The 21,997-nt window shown below is 44.0% G+C and overlaps 1 protein-coding gene and 1 non-coding gene across 2 annotated transcripts in view; both read left to right on the top strand.

The window, feature by feature from the left end:
* The first annotated feature begins 5,874 nt into the window (after positions 1-5,874).
* Positions 5,875-21,997, top strand: part of Rs1 (retinoschisin 1) — a 30,461-nt gene continuing 14,338 nt past the window's right edge. The window contains exons 1-2 of the mRNA XM_041642403.1: positions 5,875-6,143; positions 19,702-19,897. Of these exons, the coding sequence (XP_041498337.1) occupies positions 5,875-6,143; positions 19,702-19,897 (465 nt within the window). The remainder of the gene's footprint in view (positions 6,144-19,701; positions 19,898-21,997) is intronic.
* On the top strand, positions 6,151-6,223 carry Trnav-uac. Its single transcript has one exon. It is a non-coding gene; the product is annotated as a tRNA-Val (tRNA).

Raw genomic sequence — 21,997 nt, 5'->3', positions numbered from 1 at the left:
ATTTAATGAAATCTACAGTTGAGCTCAATATAAATTCATGTCCAAATCACCTTTTCCAGGAGAAAGGTAAAAATCAGCAATACAAATCCATAATCAACTTGCAATTGTATATATTCATTCAAATTTCTCTTTGAAAAGACAGAGCCAGTCAATTGCAAGTGTGGTTTTGTTTTTTTTGTAAACATGTTCAGGAGAACTCTATTAAGAATGGATGTGCATCTGGGTTTTCGAATGAACATTGGACCCAGAGGCAGCTACTGGAAACTAATGATGAATAGTAAAATAATATTCACAGACAGTTGTCATGGCAGCTGGCTCATTTTGCACAAAATAGAACCCAATGCATTTTAGCAGGCTTTAACAGAAAACTGCTAGCCTGAAGACAGCCTTTAACTGAGGTTTTTTTTTTTTTTTGAAATCTATCCATTGATCTTGCTTTTATTATTATTGTACATGGCCTTCAGACTATGCTCTAATTGTATTTTTAAAATCCCAAATATTAAATCGCTAATAGAAATACACATATGATTTGGGTTGGGAAACACCTGCACCACTCTTGAAATCTTTCCATCAGGCTGTGGAGAAGAGCTTAGCCATAGTTTCAAGTGTGTGCACAGTTGAACTCATGTGGCCACTTGAACGAGGCAGTGAATGCTGAGGAAGTAGAGGGACTGGCACATTTCCAGATGTTTCCCTTTAAATCATGCACGATGGAAGTGGGGAGTTTGCCAGTTTTTCCTGTGTCTACTTACATGGCCCCAGGGAGCGACCCTAGGCATTAGAGGTAGATCAAGACAAATGAGAAGTGGGGGTGGTAAAGTATTTGGGCCTGATCTTTTTCTAGAATGGCTGTTTATATATAATCTCATCACACTGAATGTGATTGTAGATAATTTTGAAGATTATAGATAGCTAGTCTCGAGAGGAATATGATGCAGAGTACTTGACTATTAAGACAGGCTCTTGCCTATCAATCATGCTGTCTCCTATCCCATCTGCCTTTTTCTCTTGGCATTTTTTTCTTTAAGAGAAAGGACACATGACCCTAATCATTCATTAACAAAATCAATTTATCATCCTAAATTAGGAAACCCATACAAATCATTATCTTCCATTAACATCTTAGAACAAATTAGTCCTTTGAATTAAAAAATGTTCTTTAAACTTCTTGAAATGGGCCATGTCTTAGGTTTAAAAAAAGACCTCCCGCACCATCCAACACTGATGCAAGACATCTTCCCCACATAAGCAGGGACGCAAAACAGTCCATCAGCAGCTGGAGAGCAGATTAAAGACATTGTCAACGTGATGTAGGAAAGAGCTGCCAGTGGGAAACGTGGGGATCGTCAATCAGTAGGGCTTGGATTTTCCCTCGTATAACTGAAACCCCCACTTAACCGCGAAATTGCAAATGAGGGGCTTTTATTTTTCATCGTATAACAAGGAATCTGATAGTAGGAGATGCAGCTACTTTCCTTCTTTGGACCAAACCACATAGTTTGCTTCTTAATACTTGTCCACACATGATCACAACGGCCCATCCACTGGCGGCATGACATGCGCATTCAGGACAGAATGAGAATGGCCGCTTTTAGGAGGATAATGTTTTAGCTCACAGCAGTTCCCAAATGCAGCAAGCTCAGTGTGCAGAGCTAATGCAAAAGAGGCACATGCCAACAGTCTACTTCCTTCTAAAGAAAAGGTTCTGGACGCCCACAGACCTGCCATTGGCCAGAATTATGTCACCTCATCTCTCCCAGCTGTGAGGGACATGGGAAATCAAACTGTTTTAGTGAAACATTGCAAGATCAAAATTAAGCTGTGTAATGTAGAAGTTAAACACATCTTAGGGAGTTTAAACATGGCCTGGTTTTCAAACCCTGCTCATTTATTTACTTGCTGTGTGGCTGAGTTGAGTTGCCCCCTGTAAACCAGACTTAAATGGTTGTTTTTTCTAGGGCTGTTGCGAGGATTAAAGGAGTCAATTCATTCTCTGACCTCTGTCCCTCCCCTTCTTTCTCTCTCTCTCCATAATGTTGATCTCGAGCGGGGTTTTTCAACCATACCACTGCTGTCGAGGCCAGGTAACTGTCTCCAGTGAGGAGATCTTCTGTGTTTTGGAGGATATTAAATAGCACCCTTGCCCTTTATCTACTGGGTGTCAACAGCATTCTTCTCCCATGACAAACAGGAGGATCCCGAGCATTGTCAGAGGCCTTATAAGACATCCCCTCCCCCAGGGCGCTTTGAATCGTCACCATCAGCAGCTGAGGATGGGTGCTGTAGGCATTTAGTGAATAGAGCCTGGGAGGACACAAAGCACATTAATGCTTATTACATAGTCCAGTGCCCAGCACTAAAGAAAGAAGTGGATGAGACCAAAGGCAGGGGCAGGGGTTCCTTGTAGTTCTCTTCAGATTGCTTTCAGTTCTTTTCTCTTCAGATTTGGGAAGGAGGTGGGGCAGGGGGTTAGGCCATGATCATCATGGTGGGGACCAGACAGGCATGGCACTAGAGCCGTAGCTGAGAGCTTTGCATCCTGACCCACAGGTAGCAGGTAGAGAGAGAGACTAGACCTTGTGTGGGCTTTTGAAACCTCAAAGCCCACACACCTCCTAATCCTTCTCAAACAGCTCCACTAACTGGAGCCCAAGCATTCACACAGACAAGCCTTTCTCATTCAAGCCACCAGAGGGCGGTAGAGAATGAATACCAGAAGTAACCGCCATGCTGTGCTACAGGGCTTGCTTGAGCTATGTAGTAACGAGGTCAGTAGAAAACCACTGGGCCTGGGTTTCTGTTTTCCTTGGGCCAGAGGCAGTGGATCAAGTTGAATTGAAGAAATTCTACTTTTGTCAACAGTTTAAGGAAGCAGCCCAGTGGGGTGGCACGCACCTGGAATCTCAACATCTGGGAGGCAGAGGCAGGTGTATCAATATAAGTTCAAGGCCAGCTGGTCTACACAGCAAATTTCAGGCCAGCCAACTCTACATAGAGAGACCCAGTCTCAAAACACTAATAAAGTGAAAACACACACATATATGTATATATGTATATATGTGTGTGTGTATACATATATATATGTATATATACATACATATATATACATATATATACATATATATATACACTCTCATACCTGTACATTCATATATATCTGGAAGTAATGAAGCAGGCAAGACGTGATAAAAATGGTTAGAGAATCTGAGTTGAATGAGAAGACGGATATAAGGGACTGTGGAAAAATAAGACTCAAAAACAACAAGACTATATAACAGCAGGTAGTTTCAAAGTGTTTTGAACATGGTGAACTAGAAGAGGCAAGGTAAGCTCTGCCATGCTGTAGCAGTGATTTGCTTTCCCAACAAAATTCTCAGTTTTCACTAAGGACGGAGTGGGACAGTCTGCAAAGGCAATCTGATAAACTAGGCATCCTAACTGGGGCTAGGGTTTCTTAAATGAAATTGTTTTCCATCAATAAAGCCAAACACTAGGGAAGCAACACAAACCGTCTGAAAAATCAGGGAACTCCAAACCTCTAAGGTGACTTCTTGCCTTCATTATTAATTTATTTACGTAGTGTTCCTATAGCTGTTCAGATACTTGTAAGTACACATGGGCGGGGGAAGGTGTCAGGCCTCCCATATTTAACCTAGAAAACAGAAACTCCAGACAAAGCAATCACCAAAGTCATCAGCAATTGTTTCTAGCATGTTCATGGTTCCTGTTTTTGGGAATCTTGTTTGAAAATTGCAAAAGATTAAGATACATCTATCCACTTCCCTACTTTCACATGGAGAAAATATACAAGAGGTCAAAGCACCCTTAGGAGAAACATGTAGCCTTTATGGACTTGATCTCTTAAGCATCAGCAGTGTGAGTACCAACCAAGCCCTACCCCTCATCAGCTGCAAGGTCATGGACAAGGCACTTCAACTCCTCAGCTTCAGTTCCTTCAACGTAAAAAAACGGAGCTAGCAATGCCTGGCTGTCTCGCAGGGCTATTACCCAAGAATCCTTTGTAAGCCACCCTGTACTTGACTAATAATAGTCGCGATGAGTGTACTTTGAGAGGGACAGGGAGTATCCCCTTCTGGCTAGAATGGAGAAAAGGAAGAGAAAACATTTTCTTACAAGTAGCAGGAATCTCTGTTACGTGCATTAGTGGAGCTCCAGGCTCATTTGTCTGCCAAGAGCAAGTGCGGGGACGTGGCTGAAACTTGCATCTGGCAAATGACCCTTGTAGCCAAGGGCAGAGTCGGAAATCTAGGGCACAGCAAAGCGTTCCTAGAGACACAGCCTGAAACACAACTGGTAGGTATAATTTTAGGGCCGATTCTTAAGCAGTTGTTTTGGATTCATAGCGAGTGTGGAAATAGGTGGGTTCTAGCCACTGGCGAGCAGGAAGCACAGCTTTTGTGACTTCATCCTATACCTGGTGGTTGGCCACTCAGGAGTCTTTCATAGCATACAACTAGGCATCAAATACTCAGAAGGCCTCACAAAAATGTATCAAAGAAAAGGCAGGCTGGAGCAGAGGGCATAGCTCAGTTGGTAGTGTCCTTGCCTAGTATCCATAAAGCCCTGGGCTCACTCTCCACCTCTTAAAACTGGCCATGGTGGCGTGGGCCTGTAATCATAGACCTCAGGCTGTAGAGGCAGGCAGATCTGAAGTCAATCCTTAGCTACAGAGCCAGTTTGAGGATCATCTGGACTACATGACCTCCGGCCTTTAAAACACAACCAACTCAGATCATTTAACTGTAAGCTTGTCTTTAACTAGGTCCGTGAAGAAACAAAAGATAACAACTGTCTTCATTTTTCTGTCTGGAAAAGGAAGCTAGTATTTAGATACAGCGTGAGAGTAGAGGTGTCTAGTCCAGCCCTTGTACTTCCTAAAGGAGAAGAGGATTAGCACGCTGAACTGACCAGTTTGGATGCACAGCTGTTGATGAACAACAACGGTACTAAGATTTCACCCACCTCCACGTTTGTGTTCATCCCACCCTCATCCCCACCTTACCCCGTTGCTTCCCTCAGTGTTAGTAGCAAAATAGGGGTTGGTGGGAGGGTCTTATTTATAATCAGTATGATATTTCCATTATCCTGCCAGCAGCAGAGGAACATGCCAGGAGAAACAACAACTGCCATGCCCAGGTCGTGTCCACCATGATGGCTAGAGACACTCCCAAATGGTTTTTAGTAGGTTTTAAAGCTTGAGGGTGCTCAGCAATTCTAGGATGATGACAAAAGCCCTATTCAGAAGCCCTAGAGAAGGCAAAAGGACACAATGCAAAGCAAGCAAGCAACCTGAGAGCCTTGGTGATGGAGAGTCCCAAAATCTTACATTCCTTGAAGCGGGGTCAGCACGCTGGATATAAGGCACTGTGGCCACCATTTAACTCATTCATAACCTCACAAACACTAGACGATCCTTTTCATTTTGCACCAAACCTCTCAAGTTATGTGGCTGATGCTGTTCTGTGACAACCACCAAGAGTTGGCCTGCATACCACAACCACTACTTCTAGCCCTAAACAAATGGGACTGAAGGAAAAGCCCTGAGAATCTTATCCCCTTGGTGACTTCAGAAAGGGGAACATGCGGGGAGAGGTAAGAGGGCTGCAGCTTTGGTTCCTTTTCAATCCTGGCAAGTCAGATGCCATCATAAACATGACCCCAAGCACACTCTGCAGCGTCTGATTCTTCTTCTCGGGCAGTCCCGTTCTAATCCTCCTTGCTAAAGAATCTAGATGCTGCCGCGAGCGGCGCCGTTTCCCAAGACTTCCTTCGGGCAGCGCTAGTCAGTCCAGCCGCTTTAAGTGGGAAAGGAAGACAGCCGAAGGAAGGTACCAGAGGCAGCAGTGCCTAAACATGGGAAACCCCATCCTTCAGACGGCCTCGCCACTGCTGAGGAAATGTTTGGGGTCAGGAAGTTATGGGGAGCCGGGTTTCAGGTGGCCGCGACTCTGGGGCCACGAGGTGGGCTATCTGCTAGCTTCTCCTCCTGAGCCAAAGGGTCAAAATCCGGCTTTGAACTCCGCGCCTCCGAGAAGGGGCGGAGCCACGACGGAGGGAAGGGTTTCTGTGGTGCCTCTGCGTCTGGCTGCACCCTCTGAAAAGGCTTCTAATCGGCCGCAGAGGTATGAGGGTTCCATAGTGTAGCGGTTATCACGTCTGCTTTACACGCAGAAGGTCCTGGGTTCGAGCCCCAGTGGAACCATAGCTTTTTCTCTAAACGCTATTGTCAGCATAACACCAAAAGCCTGAAACAATATTTTTTCTTTCTTCTACCTGTATTTCTCCTGACACTTTTCTATCTCAGAAGTGAAACGACAGACACCTCCTTCCTCTCAACCAAGGTCGCAGAAATAACCCAGAGTGGAAGCAGGGCGGGTTGGAGCCTTAGCTGTTGTTTACTCCACCTCCGAGGGGCTCTGGAGTGCAGTAGCCCTTCCTCCCCAGCCAGAACAAGTTGACCTCCAAAACTTCCCACGAAAATACATCAGCGTAGAACGCTTGGACTGCAACTAAGTTTTTAAAAGTTGATGATGATTAAAGATTTAGGACTCAACTTTTTGATAGCTTATTCAACTCTAAAATATGGAGCAAGAACAAAAGCATCCTCCCTTCCCATGTAGCCGGAAGGTTAGTGGAAAGAATTTTCCTCTCTTTAAATAAGAATTCACATCCAGTTTAGAGTAAGTGTCCTGCTTTCAAATTTATTAATTAAATGTGGTCTTTGTCAGTTTCATACATGTATATATAATGCATCCTGACAGTCTCGCTCCCCACCCATGTGTTGATGGGTGCCTAAATGTTTCTTCAGTTCGCTTTTGCTCCTTTTATTAGGGTTCTGTTGCAGGGAGAAGAACTTTCTAGGGGTGAAGGGATGTTTTTATCTTTGGCAAAAGTATGAGAGAAAGGTTTCTGGGGTCCTGGGGGTCAAGGGTCAGATGATGGTAGGCGAGAACTAAATGAAGAAGAGACACTTTAGGGTTGTTGTTTTTCTTGCCTTCTCCCACCCCCAGTTTCCATTATACAGTATATGAATTTACATCTTTTTCTAACTCAAAAATATGAAATGATTTTCCGGTTAACAGTAAATTTACTCTTTTTAAACCTCATCCAGTAAAATGCAGTGAGGAACTGATTGCTGTGAACACATTTCCAGAATTTTCTCTTGCAAAACTGAAACTGTACATCCATTCACCTTGTTCCTCCCATCAACTCGATTTTTAACGGCCATGTAATAATGGTGGCTAAGTGCACCGGACATTGACCTAAGTACTTTGTTTTGTTTAGTTATGCTCAGAATCGAATGTGAGCCTCCTGCTCCCATAGTCAAAGCAAGGCTCGCCATCCTAAGCCAAGCTCCATCTTCCCTTACTATGTGCTTTGTGACCTCATCCCATCTCAACCTCAGCAGAATTCTGGGAAGTAGCTATTATTGCCATCATTTTACAGGCAGTGAATTTGCCTTCAAGTCACTCAGTTACAAGTGGATGCTATGGAGTTTCCTCCCAGCTCAGCTTGGGAATCTTTGCACTTAGCCAGCTTCCGAACCTTGGACATTCTGATTGTCCCCATGCTGTCATTATCATAAGTAACTCAACACCGCACATCCTTATGTATACATGAGCTGCCACCACCAAAGATAGTGTTTTCCTGAGTGAGCAGATGGCAGCCTAGTGCCAGTTTCTTCTGGGAGAGAACACTAGGACACAAACAGAGGCCAGGTCACTCCCTAGAAAACGATACTGGAGAAAGAATTAGGGACCGAGGTCCGATTCTTGTTTCCATTTCCTTCCCTTGCTCGCTTTACCTTAAAAGGGACAAACTTCGGTCCCTTCTTTGCTGAACCAACCTATGGTTCAACAATATCTTCTGAGGCTTCCTGCGGAGGCAGGGAACTGTGTGGGTTAACTAGAGGTGGGCTGAGTGGAAGACCTAAAACCAAACTGGAATAAGATGCTTAGCGAGGCCAGTGGCTCAAGTTAATCGCCTGCTCCTAGGCCAGCTCCCCACTTCAGGTAGGCAGAGCTGTGGCCAAGGACAAGGGGAAAATGCCACACAAGATCAAAGGCTTCTTCTTATTACTTCTCTTTGGCTATGAAGGTATGTGTCACTCTGCCACTGACATTTATTTAATATTTAATAATGTTATTTAATTAAGAAAATAGATGAAAAATCGAAATACAACCTGCATAATAGAAATTATTGGATAGCACCGTGTGAATTAGTTAACAGCTTATTAATTTTAAAAGTCATTTTTGTGTGGCAATTTTGTCACTGTCTTACTACTAACATGCTGGTTCCGTGAGGAGCTTTCTAAAGTTCAAATGGTGTTTATAATGCAACGGAAAGAAAGGCCTCCAAATTTCTATAAAACTAGTGTAAATTGCAACAATTAATGCGAGATCATGTGTTCTTGGAAAGTTTAAGAGGCGAAGTTCGAGCAATTGTAGAATTTCATATCCTAAACCCGACTATTACTGAGAGCTAAGGATGAAGCTATTAATAGATCCACTGGGACAAGTGTAAACGAGGACTGTCCTAGGCAAATCAGGACAAAGGGTCACCCTAGTTTAAATATGGATTAGCATAAGGCAAAGTACCACTGGAGTCTAATAAAATAATCCACAGAGAGCCAAGAAAGCCTAAACACTCATATACTCTGGCACTTTTCAATTTCTAAATGTGGCCCTAGCGGGCATAATATACTTAAATAAAGATAGATTAAAGCCAAATCTCTAAAATGCCCATCAAATAAATTTTAAATTCTCTCTCAGTCTTAGAAATCATACTCGTTAATGATGCTCTCGACTCTCATCAAGTCAGAATTCCTTCCAAAGTTCACAATTTCAAACACTAAAATTTGGCTGAAGGGCTGGAGATGTAGCTGAGCGGTACAGCCCTGCCTAGTCTTCCTGAGGCCCTGGGTTGAATCCCCAGAAGTACTATAAAGCAAACAAATAAAAGCCCCATTTTATTCTTTATCTGGGGTAGCTGCGCATACCTACAATCCTATTACTGGGCAAACTAAAGCAGGAAGGTCATGAGTTCAATGCCGACCTCAGCTATTTAAGTTTGAGGCCAACCTGGGCAACCTAAGACCCTGTCTCAAAACAGGAAGGAAGTCTAGGCTATATAGGAAGGTCTTGTCAGGGAAAGAGAAAAAAAAAGTAAGCAAGGAAGAAAGAAAGGAGGAGGGAGGGAGGGAGAAAGGAGGTTGAATTACTCTTGTGAACATTGTGTGTTTATGAGTGTTAGAGGGAATGATCTGTCAATCAGACAACATAAATACACATAAGGGTCAGAATTCCTGACTTATGTCATTCTCTTCTGTTTTCTCCAAATATATATATATATATATATATATATATATTATATATAAATATCTTATAACTATAAGATATAATTATAACTATGATACACAATATAACACAACATGTATAATTATACGGGTTTGACTATAATTATATAACCATTATATATAATATATAATACCCATTTTCATGATCTATCTGTCTTGTGACTTTCATTATATAGTTGTATTTCTAGTGTTTAGAAAGACTCATAAAAATAAAATCTCAAGGTCATACTGCAAATCCTAAGATATGGGTTATTTTTTCTTAGTTTTCTTTTTAAATTCTTTGTGTTGTCATTATTTTGAGGCAAGATACCATACTGAAGCCCAGGCTAGTCTTCACCTCACTATGTAGTCCAGGCTGAGTGTGACTTCATAGTAATCAGCCTGCCTCCACCTCCCGAGTGCTAAAATTACAGGCATGAGCCACCACACCTAATTTCTAAGATAGGTTTTTAAGGAGAGTTCATGCAACCGGTTGTCAGAATTCCATCCTTGCCCTTTGCAATTAAGAGTCAGAAATTTCTGCCTTTTATTTGTTTAGTTATTTATTTGTTTATTCACTCATTTCTTTGCTCAGGCCTGGAGATGGGACCCAAGGCCCGGTGCATGCTGAACAATGGCTCTATCCTTGAGATATAGGACCCACTCCTCCCACAAATTTTCCCAGGCTTTCTGATAGTTTTTGTTGCTTCTCTTTTGTTCCTCGTCCTTTCGTCCCACACAAGAAGCTGTAAGTGAAGTCTTTGATGCCGACACCCCTGGCTCTCAGACAGAAATTCACGGAGATCATACTTCATTTCGCTTTCAGATGGTCGCCGTTGAGATTCATTTGGTCACTGCTCTGTTCTTTCGAGAGCCCTTTGTCTGGGCTTGGAGAGAGAGCTTAGTCTGTAAAGTGTTTACAGCTCACACACCAAGGGTTTGATCCCCAGAACCCTTGTTGAAAAAAAAAATCAGACATGGAAGCTGGAGAGGTGGCTTAGCAGTTGAGAACACTTGTTGACGAGTACCTAAGTTTGGTTCTCAGTGTGCTCTACCTCCAGTTTCGGGGGCTCAGACAGTTTCTTCTAACCTCCTTGGGCACCAGGCACGGTACATATGCATGCAAGTAAAACACCAGTACACATAAAATGAAAATAAATAAGTTGAAAACAAGCCAAACGTAGTGTTACATGCTTATAATCCTGGTGCTGGAGAGGCAGATGCCTGAGCCTTGTTGGTCTGCCAGCCTGACCTACTGGATGAGCTCCAGACCTCTCTGGAGAGTCCCTGTTTCAAAAACAGGGTGTGAAGAGTAAAAGATGGCTCCTGAGAAATGGCAGCCACAATTGTCCTTTGGCCTCCACCTGTGCAATACAAACCCATATCTGAATATCTGCAGCAGGGTAAACATTAGAACTCAGAAGCAGAATAGGTCCCCTCACCTGACAACACTGCTCACTGGCCCTCCCTGCCTGTCTAAGTTTTCTTTTCTTTTCTTTTTTCTTTTCTTTCTTTCTTTCTTTTTGGTTTTGTTTTGTTTCTCGAGACAGGGTTTCTCTGTGGCTTTGGAACCTGTCCTGGAACTAGCTCCTGTAGACCAGGCTTGGCCTCGAACTCACAAAGATCCACCTGCCTCTGTTTCCCAAGTGCTGGGATTAAAGGCATGCGCCACCACTTCCTGGCCCCTAGTTACTTTCCTATTGCTGGGCTAATGTACCATGACCAAGGCAACCTATAGAAGAGGCAGTTTATTGGGGCTTACATTTATACATTATATACATTATATCACAAAGCTGAGAGATACCTAACCGGGCCTGGTGTGAGCTTTTGAAACCTCAAAGCCTTTTTCCAGTGACGTGCCTGCTCCAACAAGGCCACATCTCCTAATCCCTCCCAAACAGTTCCACCGATTGGGAACCAAGAATTCAAATCCATGAGTCAATGGGGGCCATTCACACTGCCCCATGGGTAGAAGTCCTTTAAATGTTTACGTGTGTGTGTGTGTGTGTGTGTGTGTGTGTGTGTGTGTGTGTGTTCCAGTGATCTGATCGTCCTAGCTCCAACTATCCCAACAGCACTGGTGTTGCAAGCCCAGCTTTTTACTTAGGTATAAGAATCCAAACTGCAGGCTTCATGGCTGCACAGCAAATGCTCTTAACCACCTAAGCCATTTCTTTAGCTCCTTAATGCATCTTTAGCTTAGACCCACCCTCCCATGATCAGTAACAAAAGACAAACCGTTGACAGCAGAAGAGGACAGGACTTTTTCCTGTCCTACGATCACTAATCCTTGTGCATGGCTGAGGAGTTCCAGATATATCCACAAAGACCATAGAAACCATCTGTCCAAGTTAAAGGATCAAGTGGGAAGTGTTGGGAAGTATACATTTTCTTACCCACCTAACCCAGGCCCTCCACCCGTCACCCTTCTTTAGAAGGACACAAGTCAGTCCAAAATGGACAGTGTGACCTGGTGACCTTTTGTGTATGCTGCCCAGAGCCAATGTGGTTATTGTGGGAAACAGGGCAAATACAGGACACCATGGCTGCATTTAATCAGTTTATAGTCCAGATGGAGACATAAGCCCACGCACATAAGGAAGACACATTCTGTTGGGCAGTGGGAACCCAAGCACAGGGGTTATTCGGCTCATTTATTCTTTGTCGTTTCTATTCTTTGGTGACAGCAGCAGCATGATGTGAAATCAGAGCAGGGGATGGGCTTTGTTTCTGCACTGGATGAGGGTTCATTTGGAAACACACATGTGATCACACTTAGACAACCACCGACGTCATAGAACTATGTTGGGGTCCCATTTATCTTCCACTGTGCATCGTGGATCCTACGCTATTCCTGATAATTAAAACATCCATCCAAATAAAGTGTGTTAGTCCATTCTTCGGTTGTATTTATCGTATAAACGCAGAGGGAGCTGTTTTGCCCCCATCTTACTGGTGTAACAGCCATCAGGCATTGCAGATTTTTGTAAAGAGCAACCTTTTTACAGAATTATTTTGGCTGTGTGTATGGGGAGCAGTATGTGCATATGCGCACAGATGCCTGTAGAGGCTGGAGGCATCGGCTCACCCAGAGCTGGAGTTACAGGCAGTTATGAGCCACCAGACCCAGGTGCTGAGAAGAAAGCTTTAGTTCCTGCAAAAGCAGCCTCTGAACCTCTGAGTCATCTCTCCCGCCAGAAGCAACTTTTTTTGAGACGTGGTTTATGTGCCGTTTAATCCATCGACTTAAAGGGTTTACAACTCAATGGTTTTAACATAACTTACAGGTTTGTGGCACGTAAGATCTAATATTAGAACCTTTTCATCACTACAGATATTAAATACTCACTCCCCATTCTCCTCATCCCCCCAACCCCAGGCCCTGGCATCCACAAATTCCCTTTGTGTCTATAGATTTGCCTCTTCTAGACTTTCCACTGAAATGGTGTTACACGACATGTGGTCTTTTGTCTTTTGCTTGCCGTGTGTCTGTGGGGTTCATCTGTGTTGAAGCATGAAAGGATAACAGATTTACCCATGAATATGCCTGTCGCCTAAAATAGCAACACTTTCACACCAGAAGCAATTTCCTTCTTTCTTCTTCCCAAGAGGGACATTATTGCAGCCTTCTGGTTTTCTCTGGTGTCTTTATTCGTGTTTCTAAAGTAGATTAAGGGACTGGTTGCTTTTTTTTAATCATTCATAGTTTTACGCCTTTCTCGGCTGCTTTGTGTGTTTCTATAGGAGTGAATACTGTATTTGATGATAATCAAAAAGACCAAAATGACCTCGATGTCTCTAATGTACACCTTTCCTCGTGGGCTTGCAAGGTCCAGAGGTGTGCAGAGAAATAAGCATGCCTTGATTTAGTTCTTATTATCCTTTTTGTTCCCCCTGTGGTAACAAGGGTTTCTCCTTTGGATAAAAAGGGCACACGAGCTCATATTGCACAAATCTCGGAAGAACAAGTGGCAGGCATCACCTTTAAACGTGTGCTGGGGACACGAGAACAAACTGAGTAGGCAGAAAAAGATGCAGCTACATGATCGAAATCATTGATGAGTTTTCTTGTAAAGGTTGCCTCCCCGCCCCCTTTCTCTCTTCCCAAACAATGTCAGATTCTGGTGTACGTTGTAGACAAAAAGAGAAAGGCTTATGCTTGTATTCCCCAGTTGTTTGGGTGATTAAATCATTGGGGGGGGGGGGGACCTGCAACAGCTACTTTCGTTCCTTGCTCCCTTGGTGACAGCGTTTTCTGCAAAATGCCTGCTGTTCCTTCTTTCTCTGCTCATTTTCATAGGAATCTGGCACCTTAAAATCCCAGGCTGCCTGCAGACAAATGCTTGCTAGGGAGGGGAGCCAGTGGGTGGGGGAACCTGCAAGAAATCAGCTCCAAATTTAATGAAGCATAGGAATATGCTCTGACACCATGGCTGCCTAGTAGTCGGGTCCCATCCCTAACCCTTCAGGAACAGGGAAGGATGTGGAAGTCCCTGGAGGTGATTTGCAGAACCTCTTGTGAACTGTTGGCTGGCTCACTTGAAGTTTACTACATGTTTTTCAGTGACAGATTTGGGCTTCTATCCCTCCTCTTGTATCTCACCACAAAAGTCTTGGCAAACTGATGTTTCTGTAAGCAGTAGGACCTCTGGGAAGCTGTCTCTTAGCTATCCCAGCTTCATTTGAGGGTGGGAGGTAAAGAACAAATGCCTCGTGATTAACAACCCCAAAGTCAGACAGACACTAATTGCTCATTCTCCAGGTCTAAGGATATATATAGCTCAGTGGTCTGGTTGCAGGCTGGTTTTGAACTCACTGTGAAGCGGGAATGGCCCTGAGCTTCTTCATCCTGCTTCCATCTCTCAAGCGCCAGGATTACAGGAGTGAATGCCACCATGACTTAATTTGTGTGGCGCTGGAAGTCAAAGCCTGGGGGTATCTAGCTTTCTGGGACCTCATATTAACACACCCATCCCGTTGATGAGGTCAGACAGTTTAACCACAGCCCCAGAGTGATTTAATCACCTCCCCCCAAAAGCCTCCATCTCCTGATGCTATTGCATTGGTGAACAGATTTCAACATAGGAATTGAGCAGGGAGGGGAGAGGAAGGGGGAATCTAAACAATTAGAATACAGCCAATAAGTACCAGGTGACCGCCTACAAAAATGGCCTTCCCAAACCCAGCATGGAGCCTCATTGTCTTTAATCTCAGCTCTCTCAGGAGGTCGATGTTGAATAATTAAGACGGCAAGGCCAGCCTTGGTTACATAATAAGTGTGATGATACTAGCCTGGGCTACTGAGATCCTGCATCAAAAAAAGAGCACCATAGAGAAACAAACAATGGCATTCCTACACCTACACTGCTACCACAGAGGGTCAGTTCTGCCTGTATCAGGTGACTAGCAATGGAGGACTTGAAGACCTGGAAGAAGACATACCACTGGGCAGTACCCATGGTGTGTACTTTGATGCTGAGGAGGTAACGGAAGTAAAGGAAGCGTATGTCTTTAGTAAGAGCCAGGGTCAGCAATTTCACTGGCAGACAGCACACTGCTAGCTCTTCTAGGACCTTGCTCCGCTGTATCAAGCTTCCTACACTCCAGTGCCAGGCTCACAGTGAGCGCGCCAATGTGGCCACAGAACAAGGAAATGTATATTCATGAGCCGGTGGCCTTTACGCTCATGATGAAAAAGAAATGAAAAGTATCTTCTCTCAAGTTGTAAGCTTCTCGTGGGCATCAGAGTCTATTGTTAAAAAGCAAAGAGGTTAAAGGAGGGGCTTCTAGGCCCCATTGTCTACACTCAGGTTTCTTTTGAAAATTTTACAGTAGGTATGTATTGTTTTCTAGTCAGAACAGAAATAAAGGGATCTGTGTTGTTGAAAAGAAGTGGGGCTTTGGCACTAACGAGGAGAAAAGGAATATGTTTTACTTATTCATTCTAAGGTTCAAGGCTGAGACTGCTTATGACAAATGACAGATTAATAGAAGCATGCAAATTTGGGCTGATGACAGAGCTCAGCTGGCAAAGTTCCTGATATGCAAGTATGAAGACCTCCGTTCAATCCCTAGAAATCAAATAAGAAATCTGGGCACAATGTGGAAGGGGAGGCAGGAGGCTTCCTGGGGCTTACTGAACAGCTAACCTAGCCTATTTGTTCATTTCCAGGCCACTGAGGGAGCGTATCTAAAAAAAAAAAGGAAACATCAGAGGCTGTCCACGGTCACATACACAGTACATACAGGAACACACGCAAGCATGCAAATTCACTTATTAAGTAACTTGAGGTAGGGAGAACACTTATTCACTGTTAGTGGGTGTGTAAACTGGTGTAGCCACTATGGAAATTAGTGTAGAGGTTTCCCCCCAAAAAATCTTAAACTAGAACTACACTGTGATCCTAGCCTACCACTCTTACCAAAAGACTCTAAGTCAACCTGTGATAGAGACACCATATACAAGCAGGGCGTGGTGGCGCACACCTTTAATCCTAGCACTCGGGAGGCAGAGGTAAGTGGATCTCTGTGAGTTCGAGGCCAGCCGGGTCACAGAGCTAGTTCCGGGACAGCCATGGATATAGTGAGACTTTGTCTCAAAGTGAAGCCATGACATTTACAAGAAAATGGATGGAACTGGAAATCATGTTAAGCAAAGTATGTCAGATTCAGAAAGACAAATACTGCATGCCATCTTTCATGAGAAAAGGATGAGAAGAAGAAAAAAGGAGAGATCTTGGGGCGGGGATAACAGCATACGTGTGACATGAAAGCAGAAGGGGAGTTAGTTATTTGAGGGTAGAAAATGGATCAGGAGAATGAGGGGAACAGGCAGAAAATAGGGGAAGGGAGTAAAGGAAGAGGGTAAAAAGAAAAACATTTGGGGGCTAGCTAGGTATAGTGGTTCATGCTTTTAATCCCAGCACTTCAGACACAGAGACAGGCAGATCTCCGAGTTCAAGGGCAGCTTGGTCTACCTCGTGAGTTCCAGGACAGTCAAGGCTACACAGTGAGCCCCTGTCTCAGAGAAGGTGGCCAGGGCTAATGCTACCACAGCTGCACTGGAGGACTTAAACCTGCTCCTGCTAAATTTTGCACTTTCAACATTCCCAGATTCCCAAATTTATATTTTACTGTGGTTCAATAGACAATAGACTATAGACTTTGTGTACTATAGACAAACCTCAAGAAGAACTTTCAACCAATAGTCAACCCAAAATAACCTTTCAGTTGTTGTTTTAATTTTTTTTATGTGTATGGGTGTTTTGTCTGTATGTATGTCTGGGTGCCACTTGTATGCCTGGTACCCTCAGAAGCCAGATGGCTATGAACCCCCATGTAAGTGTTAGGAATTGAACCTGGGTCCTCTGGAAAAGTGTCCAGTGTTCTTAATTCCAGCCCCAGTTGTTTGTTTATGAGACAGGGTTTTGCTAGGTAGTCCAGGCTGGTCTTAAACTTTCTTTTTTAACTAGATATGGTCTCATGTACCCCAGGCTTGCCTCAGACTTCCAGTGCAGCTGAAGATGGCTTTAGACTCCCAATCCTCCTGCCTCTTCCTCTTGGAGTGCTGAGATAACAGTCCTGTGCCGCCATGCCGGGTTTAACATGAGGGTGGTGCGGGGAGGGAACTGGGAATCCATTCCTGAGCAGCATGTTCAGGCAGACACTGGGCGGAGGAGGAAAGGAAGGGGTGGAAAGGGAAGCAAGGCAGCAGGAGAAGAGGAGGAGACTTAGTCAGTAAAAGAAAAGGGAAATAGGGGTGTAACCTGCTTTGGAGAAGAGGTTCTCAACCAAGAGGTCACCCCCACCCCTTTGGGGGTTGAATGACTCTTTCATAGCGGTTGCGTAAGACCATCAGAAAGCACAGATGTTTATCTTCTGATTCCTAATAGTAGCTAAATTACAGTTATGAAGTAGCAATCAAAATAATTGTATGGCTGGGGTTGTGGTCACCACAACCTGAGGAACTGTATTAAAGGGTTGTTGATCTTAGGGAGGTTGAAAATCACCGGTTTAGAGAGTAAACTCCCAAATGTACTTTTTAATGATATAACTTCATTATTTATTGTGCACACATGCCACCTTTTCTTTATCCATTTCTCTGTTGAAGGCCATTTCGGCTGGTTCCATATCGTGGCTACTGTAACTAGTGCTCAAGAAATGTGGCTGTGTAAGTGTTGGTGGTGTGTGGTGTCACGAGTTGCCTCAGGATCCTGCTACCACAGCTATGCTGCTCTTACTACCACTGTGCCTTGCTTGCCATGCTAGATGGCACCCTCGAACTCCTAGCCCAGAGAGAGCTTTGCCTAGGGTGCTTCCTGCAGGTGCCTTGTCACCAGCGAGAAAGTAACAAATGCAGACCAGTTTGTTAAATGATAGGTCTATACCACTGAAGAAGAACCAAAATTTCTTCCGTTCCCATATGGCTCCCAAGATCATGTTGATTCTGAGTCACCATTTAATTCCCAACACCAAATGTATTTTTAAAATGCACACTGAAGGGCTGGGGGTGTAGTTCAGTTGGTAGAATGCTTGCCTCGTTTGAATGAATTAAATTCCTAGTACCATATAAACCAGGTTTGGTAGTGTGTAGTGATATTTCATCTGTATTTTAAAAAATAAAGCTTGCCTGAAGGTCAGAGAGTAAAATAGCCATACTGGTCAGCCTTAGAGACCAGACAGTGGTGGCACACACCTTTCATCCCAGTAGCCACACCGGTTTGCCATAGAATCCAGGTGGTAGTGGTGCATGCCTTTAATCTCAGCACTAGAGAGGAATATAAGACGGGAGGAGACAGCTCTCACACACAGTCTCATTCTGAGGTTCCTAGAAGGCAAGATGGCCATTTCGGACTGAGGTAGAGGTAAGAGCCAGTGGCTGGTTGTTTTTCTTTTCTTTTCTTTTCTTTTTAAAATATTTATTTATTTATTATGTATACAATGTTCTGTCTGTGTGTATGTCTGCAGGCCAGAAGAGGGCATCAGACCTTATTACAGATGGTTGTGAGCCACCATGTGGTTGCTGGGAATTGAACTCAGGACCTTTGGAAGAGCAGGCAATGCTCTTAACCACTGAGCCATCTCTCCAGCCCCTTGTTTTGCTTTTCTGACCTTCAGGTTGAACCCCAATTTCTGTCTCTGGGTTTTTATTTATAGTGCTACAGAAGTGCATGCCTTTAATCCTAGCAAAGGGAAGGTGGAGGCAAGATCAAGATTTCAATATTATTCTTGGCAAAAGAGCAAATTGGAGGCAAGCCATGACACGTGATACATAAGACTGTCTTTCAAAAAAAAAAACAGAATGAAGGAAGAGAGGGAGAAAAGGCGGAGGGAGACTGAAGGGGCTGAGAATGTAATTCAGTGGTAGACTGGAAGCTTAGCATATTCCAGGCTCTGGGTCCCACAAAACAAACCAAGCACACAAAACTGACTGGAGGCAGCCGAGGAAAGCTGGGAGTGAGACATCTGCTCCAGGGAAGAACAGTCCAGTGTCAAACAGTTGGCCCTGAAAACATACATGCAAATAGCATTATATGGGCCAAACAGTTTATATTTATGAATGAGTATATATATATATATATATATATATATATATATATATACACACACACACACACACACACACACACACACATATACACATCTATGCATGCAAAAACCATTAGTGAAAAAAAGGCCATGAATTTGAAGGAGAGTGCAGAGGGGTATATGGAAGGGTTTGGAGAGAGAAAAGGGAAGGAGGAAATGTAATTATATTATCATCTTAAAAAAATAAACCAGGCAGTGGGGTACACTCCTTTAATCCCAGCACCCAGGAGGCAGAGGCAGGCAGATCTCTGTGAGTTCGAGGCCAGCCTGGTCTACAAAGTGAGTTCTAGGTCAGCCAGGGCTGTTACACAGAGAAACTCTGTTTCGAAAAAAAAAAAAAAAAGATAGATAAATAAATAAATAATTTTTAAAAAGGCTTTTCTGGGAAAAAAAGGAGGGGACTGAGAAGATTTATATTAGAATGCTAATGGTGTTGACAATGACAGTGGGAAATAAAGCACGTTGGGGCTGTTAAAGCCAAGGCTGATGAGCTCAACTCAATCCTGGGAATCCGCGTGGTGGTAGGAGAGAACCAGACTTCTGCAAGTTGTCTGATCTTCACACTGGTGCAATGGTCGCCTTACTCCCCCACTTCACCCACCCCCACACATAAACAAGTAAACAAACAAACACACAAATAAGTGTAGTTTTAAAAAGAAAGGTGTATTGTGCCCTGCTTTGGCATATTGATGTATTTTCTATAATTCTACAAGGAACAAAAATACTAACTGTCATCCTCTTCCCACCTCATTTCCCAGCACCGGTGGGAGCTTCTCCTGGTGGCTGCACCCTCACCGGGACTTCTTCCAGAATGAGCTTCTGACCTTTCAGGGCATTATTTTCAGTTTGCTTTTCCTTGCGATTGATGATTCTGTGGAATTTCTCTCTTTTCTTAATTTCATTTTTCCTTTCCTGTTCTTTTGCTCAGCTACATTGGGATTATCATCGACAGAGGTATGTTACAGTAAGAATACTGGAATTTCCATCAGTATTGCTTTTGAAGTTAACTAATTGTATGAGTCTAGCACTGGGGGAGCGTACAGACATGAAACCTAGGACCTCGTGCAAGCTAAGCAAGTGATTTGCTTTGAGCTACACACACCTGAAGCCTGAGAGCGTTTTTTCAAATGTCTATTATTTTATTTGTGTGTGGGGTGTGTGGGGCGTGTGCACATGAGTGTAAGGGTGCGCACACCTGAGCACATGCATTTGAAGGTGAGGGGAAGACTTTGGATGTCATCTTCTATTGCTTTGAGACAAGTGCTCTCGCTAAACTGGAAGCTTTCTTTTTAGGCTAGGTGGGCTGGCCAAGAGCTCCCTGAATCACCGTTCTCTATTCCCCTAAACTGGAAGTGCGGGCACATGCAGCCATACCCAGCGTCCTACCTAGGTGCTGCAGATTTCAACTCAGGTCCTCATATTTGCACAACGAATCCTCTTACCCACTGAGGCATCGTCCCAGTGCCTTTTCAAATGCATTTCTAAAAACGTTTCAGACTAAAATTAGGCCTGTCATTCCAGCACTCAGTAATCGGAGACACTAAAGGTTAGCCTGGCTGCACAGTAACTTTCAGGCCAGCCTGGGCTACAAAGTAAGACCCTGACTCAAACAAACAACAAAGGAAAGGAAGGGAAGGGAAGGGAAGGGAAGGGAAGGGAAGGGAAGGGAAGGGAAGGGAAGGGAAGGGAAGGGAAGGGAAGGGAAGGGAAGGGAAGGGAAGGGAAGGGAAGGGAAGGGAAGGGAAGGGAAGGGAAGGGAAGGGAAGGGAAGGGAAGGGAAGGGAAGGGAAGGGAAGGGAAGGGAAGGGAAGGGAAGGGAAGGGAAGGGAAGGGAAGGGAAGGGAAGGGAAGAAGGGAAGGGAAGAAGGGAAGGGAAGAAGGGAAGGGAAGAAGGGAAGGGAAGAAGGGAAGGGAAGAAGGGAAGGGAAGAAGGGAAGGGAAGAAGGGAAGGGAAGAAGGGAAGGGAAGAAGGGAAGGGAAGAAGGGAAGGGAAGAAGGGAAGGGAAGAAGGGAAGGGAAGAAGGGAAGGGAAGAAGGGAAGGGAAGAAGGGAAGGGAAGAAGGGAAGGGAAGGGAAAAAGGGAAGGGAAGGGAAGGGAAGGGAAGGGAAGAAGGGAAGGGAAGGGAAAGGAAGGGAAGGGAAGGGAAGGGAAGGGAAGGGAAGGGAAGGGAAAGGAAAGGAAAGGAAAGGAAAGGAAAGGAAAGGAAAGGAAAGGAAAGGAAAGGAAAGGAAAGGAAAGGAAAGGAAAGGAAGAAGAGATAAAAGAAACAAGAAAGGAAGGGAAGGGTGCGGGTGGGGAGCAGCTAGGAACATAGCTCAGTTGTCAGAGTGTTTATCTAGCATCCATTCGCATCCGTGGTCCATTAAACTGGATGTGGTGGTGCAGGTCTATAATGCCAGAACTCTAGGGTAGAAGCCAGGTGTCAAGGGCTCCTTTGACTGCATAGAGAGTTCAAGGCCAGCCTGGAATATGTGAGAACCTGTCTCAAGAAAATAAGAATAACAAAAACAAAACCAAAAATCAAAAAAAAAATACCCACCCAGACCTATTTTAGGAACCTTTGCTCATGCTAGGCAAGTGATTTAACACTTAGTCACACCCCTAGTAAGACTGGTGGGACTTCTTTGTTCTTAGAATTTTTCTATGTAGCACAGATACCATACCCAGTTAGACTGGCATCTGTTTTCCTGTTGTTATTGTTGCTTTTTTTTTTTTTTTTTTACTCAGATTCTCATGTAGCACAGGCTGGCCTGGAACTAATGATCACCTTGAACTTTTTTTAAAAAGATTTATTTCTTTTGTATACAGTGTTCTATCTGCATGTATGCCTGCAGGCCAAAAGAAGGCACCAGATTTCATTACAGATGGTTGTGAGCCACCATGTGGTTGCTGGGAATTGAACTCAGGACCTTGGGAAAAACTATCAGTGCTCTTAACCACTGAGCCAACTCTCCAGCCCATCACCTTGAACTCTTGATCCTCCTATCTCTATCTCCCAAGTACTGGATTACAGTCATGAACTATACCACAGGTAGTTTTAAAATCGGATGCCT

This window comes from Microtus oregoni, unplaced genomic scaffold, assembly GCF_018167655.1.
Source record: "Microtus oregoni isolate MIOR12 unplaced genomic scaffold, Mior012 000074F_003, whole genome shotgun sequence".
In the NCBI taxonomy this organism is placed as follows: Eukaryota; Metazoa; Chordata; class Mammalia; order Rodentia; family Cricetidae; genus Microtus; species Microtus oregoni.
Note: the sequence above shows the minus strand (reverse complement) of the source record. Positions and strands in the feature narration are given on the sequence as shown.